Source organism: Cicer arietinum, chromosome 5, assembly GCF_000331145.2.
Source record: "Cicer arietinum cultivar CDC Frontier isolate Library 1 chromosome 5, Cicar.CDCFrontier_v2.0, whole genome shotgun sequence".
NCBI lineage: Eukaryota > Viridiplantae > Streptophyta > Magnoliopsida > Fabales > Fabaceae > Cicer > Cicer arietinum.
Window position 1 is genome coordinate 58,239,305 of NC_021164.2, and position 4,121 is coordinate 58,243,425.

Consider the following 4,121-nt stretch of genomic DNA (forward strand, 5'->3'; position numbering starts at 1 on the left):
TATAGTAATATTTTTTTTTATTATGAGATACATTATATTTTTTAAATTAAATATTTACATATAAGATAATTTTTTATATTATTATATCAAAGGGTAAGATCTTACATGATTGCACATTAAATTTTGGGTAATTTGTGCTTTTAGTTTTTAGTCTAGTCACTTTTTAATTATAGTCATTTGAAAAAATATATTTAAATTTATTTATGAAGGTGCAGAAACACGAAAATGGGGTTTAATTGTGTTTTCTCCTTATTTCAAAGTTATTTTCAGAACATATTTGATGATGATAAAACAAACAAATTAACATAGTAGAGGGAACGAAGAGAATCACACCAAAAATTATATTGATTCATTACAAATGTGGTAGCTATGTCTAATCCCTTCACCCATAAGAATTTATCCACTAATTCAAAACTTGAATTACAACACCTGACCCAACAAATCAATCTTCTCAACTTTCAACTTGAAACCTACAACCAACACTTTGACCCTACAAATTAAGTCTTCTCAACTTCCAGCTTGAACCTATAAGTCGTTGAGACAATACAACATCTTGATCCTACAAGTCAATTTTATTTGGGTTGGGTTGAGCTATCAACCCGTGATTTTTCCATCAAACCCGGACCAAATGACCCAATTTTTTTTAATTTTTTAATTTTTTTTAATTTTAATAAAAATATAATTAAATTTAAATACTTGAACATCTAAAAAATAATAAAACAATATCGCAACATATCATTTAATACTTAAAATATATCCACAAATACAACAAAACACTTGAATTAATTAAATTAGCAACAAATTATCAATCATAGTCCAACAGATAAATTTTAACTATACATCAATAGTAAACAAACAAATAAAAATATATATGCCACGTTAATGAGTTGAGTTCATGTGTTCAAAAAGTTAAATCTGATACTCGAACCAAACATAATTGGGTTTCAATTGGTTGGTTCGGGTTAGACCCGAACTTGAATAAGTTGAGTCAAAATACGGGTTGGATTGGATTGAGTGACTGTGTTCACAGGTTTACCTGTATCTATGTACACCGCTAACTGGACTAAGTTATAAAGAGGTGAACTTGATTATGCTTAACACTTCTTAAAGAGAATGTTTACAAATTTTTCATTGACTTAATACACAACACTAAGTTATACAATTGAATAAGTGTTTTTGCGTTGAAACTGAAACTTTTGAAATAACTACTTAAGAATTTATGTGTTTGTTGTTCTTTTAGGTTTTCTATTGTTTTTCGTTCACGTGTCTTCTTCTTCAGAATGAATCCTATTTAAATAAAATGAATTAGGGTTTAATTTTATGCCAAACAAAACTGAAAAGTATCATCTTGTGTGAGGTCAACAAATATCTTCACTAAGAATGAACCCTTAACTTATACGGTTTGGAGATATGACCGATGAAACTTGATTACTTCCAAATCGGTCTTTGGCCAAATCTTCTAAACTGATTTTGTGTGAACTTAGTCCAGATTTGCCTTGAAAATACTTCTTCTCGAATTCTTCCTTCATACGCATGTTACAAGTAGAGTGCACGAATTAAAGTTTTGTTCTTGGACCTTCAAAATCTTGATACAACTTAGTCTTCATCATAAAGTTAACTTTTTAAGAGCATTGACTTTTCAATAGTGTTGACTTTTTCTTAAGAGCGTTAACTCGATCATGAGAATCAAATGTTGTGTTGCTTGGTTAAAGGTAAGGGCAGAACTACGTGACTTTGAATTAGTGGCAGAGGCAATGTCACGATGTTGCACGCTCAGAGCGAATGCAACTCATAGGCTACTGCAAATCAGAGGCAACGTCTCAGAGCATGTTGCATTCAGAGCGAGAGTGGTGAGAAGCTTCAGAGGCAACTTTTTCAGAAGTTTCAGTCTTTCATAGGCAACTTGTAGTAGGCGCTTCAGAGTCATGCTAAGCAAATGCACACTTCAAACTTTAGAGGCATTCTTAACAAATGCAAATTTCAAACTACAAAGACAGAGTCTTCAGAGGCAGAGGCACACACATAACAACGCGTGCATTGACTTCGCTTGATTGACTTGACTTCCTTTGTTTTCTCTAATATCTTCGTTTACTATAATATATTTGTTTCTTCTTATTTTTTTCCTTTGTTTTCCGGTTCTAATTTCTACACACTCAATTAAACACTTAATACAATAATTGTTTCCACAAAATACATTTGTTATCATCAAAATCTAATGAGTAATTGTTCCTATAATCAATTTGATTTCAACAAATTCATCTAATTCAAAACTCTCATTGTTTTAATATGACATGTCATTTTCCATATAACTTATATGATGTGGCATATTTGATATGGATTGCCACGTCGGATATTAACTTATGTGCAGTGACAGAGGCACGTTTTTGCCTGTAGTGGCTCGGTCCCCTGCTGAAATTTGGATGGTTTCTAATACTGTGTTTATTATATTTCAAGCAACCATTATTATTATATCATAATTCTTTTAAAATCTGTTGCATATCAACCGGTGACGATCAAGTAGCAACAAAATGCAACACAACAATACATTTCTAATTAATATCCCAACCAAACAGTATCGCTGCAACATTATTTATTTATTTTCAACTCATCATATTTGATATAAGATAAATATAAAAGAAGTAGAAGAGAAAGAAGCGCGTGTGTTTCTTTTTTCATTTATTTGGTTGGATAGAAAATGAAAAGAGAGAAAAATTGTTGCATTTTGAAAGTTGGATATGTATCGATTTAATTTGCTTGGCGTATAAGACGATAATGAGTTGAGTATTTTAGTATTTACTATTTAGAAGATGGACGTAGAAAACTGGTGGGTCCCATGGGGTTGTTTTTGGCGCGCAAATCATTTAGCACAGATCCATTTTAGGGTCACTCATTTTCATCTCCACTTGCTCTCTAAATCGCCACCCTTTGTGTATACAAATGATCCCACAACAACAATCTGACTTTGATCACAATTATCTCAAACCTTATTACGGTTAGATGCATCCAATTCCTATTTATTTCTTTTTCTGTGTGGAAAATTTGCGTCATTTCTATCTCAAACCTTCTTTTCTTTTCTTTTTTCCCAGGAAAGCTGTTTCCTTTTGCTGATATATTTAAATGGATGACTTATGGCCACGGTACCATTTTTCAAACTCTTGCTTATGATGAATGTGTTAAATAAGTGTGTATCCTGATTTATTTTTGTGGTTTAAAATAACTGTAGATGGGAAACATCCTGGTTGTGATCAATCTTACTTTGGAAGAAGGGAATTTTCCTTCACTCTGAAAGGGGATTTTTATCTGCGGTTCCAATCTTTCAACAATGCCCTTGAGCTCGAAAACTCCATCAAGGAAAAATGCCCTTTAAAGATTGACATTGGACCTGTTTACACAGTCGATGTAACATTTCTCTCTCTCTCTCTCTCTCTCTCTCTCTCTCTCTCTCTCTAATTCAATGTTATCATGCTTCAGTTTTGTTATAATTGGTGTAGCATTTACTGATTAATAGTAGTAGCAGTTGTGGTCACTAGAAGCAATAAGAAAGTTTTGTGAATAATCATATGGGTAATGTATTTTTTTTCCATCTATTAGCCAGTTCCTTTTTTCCCCTAATAATTCTTTATATATTGTTCAGCCTGCAAAAAGGCATGCCTATGCACAGGGTGATAATAATGTCTTTGCTCCAGTTGAGAGGGAGTTGATTTTTGATATAGTAAGATTTCCAACTTGAGTCTCCTAATGAAACCTTTAGATGCTTTGGCCTTCTTGACATTTGTTAACCTCTTTATTTTCATGGGGGGCTCCGTAGGATATGACAGATTATGATGATGTCCGATACTGCTGCAGGGGTGCTGATGTTTGCTTGAATTGCTGGCCATTGATGACCATAGCTATCAAAGTGATCGATGCTTCCTTAAGAGGTAGTAATTTGCATTACGCGATGTGAACAGATGGTGCAATGCTTGTCATTGATGTTGATCATTGAACAGAAGATTTAAATTTTAAAGTAACAAGATAGAAGTAGTTCTGTATATCAATGGTGTACACAGTGACCTAGTGGAAATATTCTATGTCTCTAACTAAAGTAACATAAGTTCACCTGAAAAGTATGATCTTTCCCT

General features: G+C 32.8%; 1 protein-coding gene across 3 annotated transcripts in view; it reads left to right on the plus strand.

The window, feature by feature from the left end:
- Positions 1–2,818: 2,818 nt before the first annotated feature.
- Positions 2,819–4,121, plus strand: part of LOC101511036 (uncharacterized) — a 6,083-nt gene continuing 4,780 nt past the window's right edge. The window contains exons 1-5 of one of the 3 annotated variants that reach the window (XM_004500330.4): positions 2,819–2,992; positions 3,087–3,137; positions 3,224–3,399; positions 3,635–3,712; positions 3,809–3,920. In XM_004500330.4, the coding sequence (XP_004500387.1) occupies positions 2,938–2,992; positions 3,087–3,137; positions 3,224–3,399; positions 3,635–3,712; positions 3,809–3,920 (472 nt within the window). In that variant the 5' untranslated portion in view covers positions 2,819–2,937. The remainder of the gene's footprint in view (positions 2,993–3,086; positions 3,138–3,223; positions 3,400–3,634; positions 3,713–3,808; positions 3,921–4,121) is intronic. The other 2 variants (XM_073368216.1, XM_012715832.3) reach the window with 2 other exon arrangements.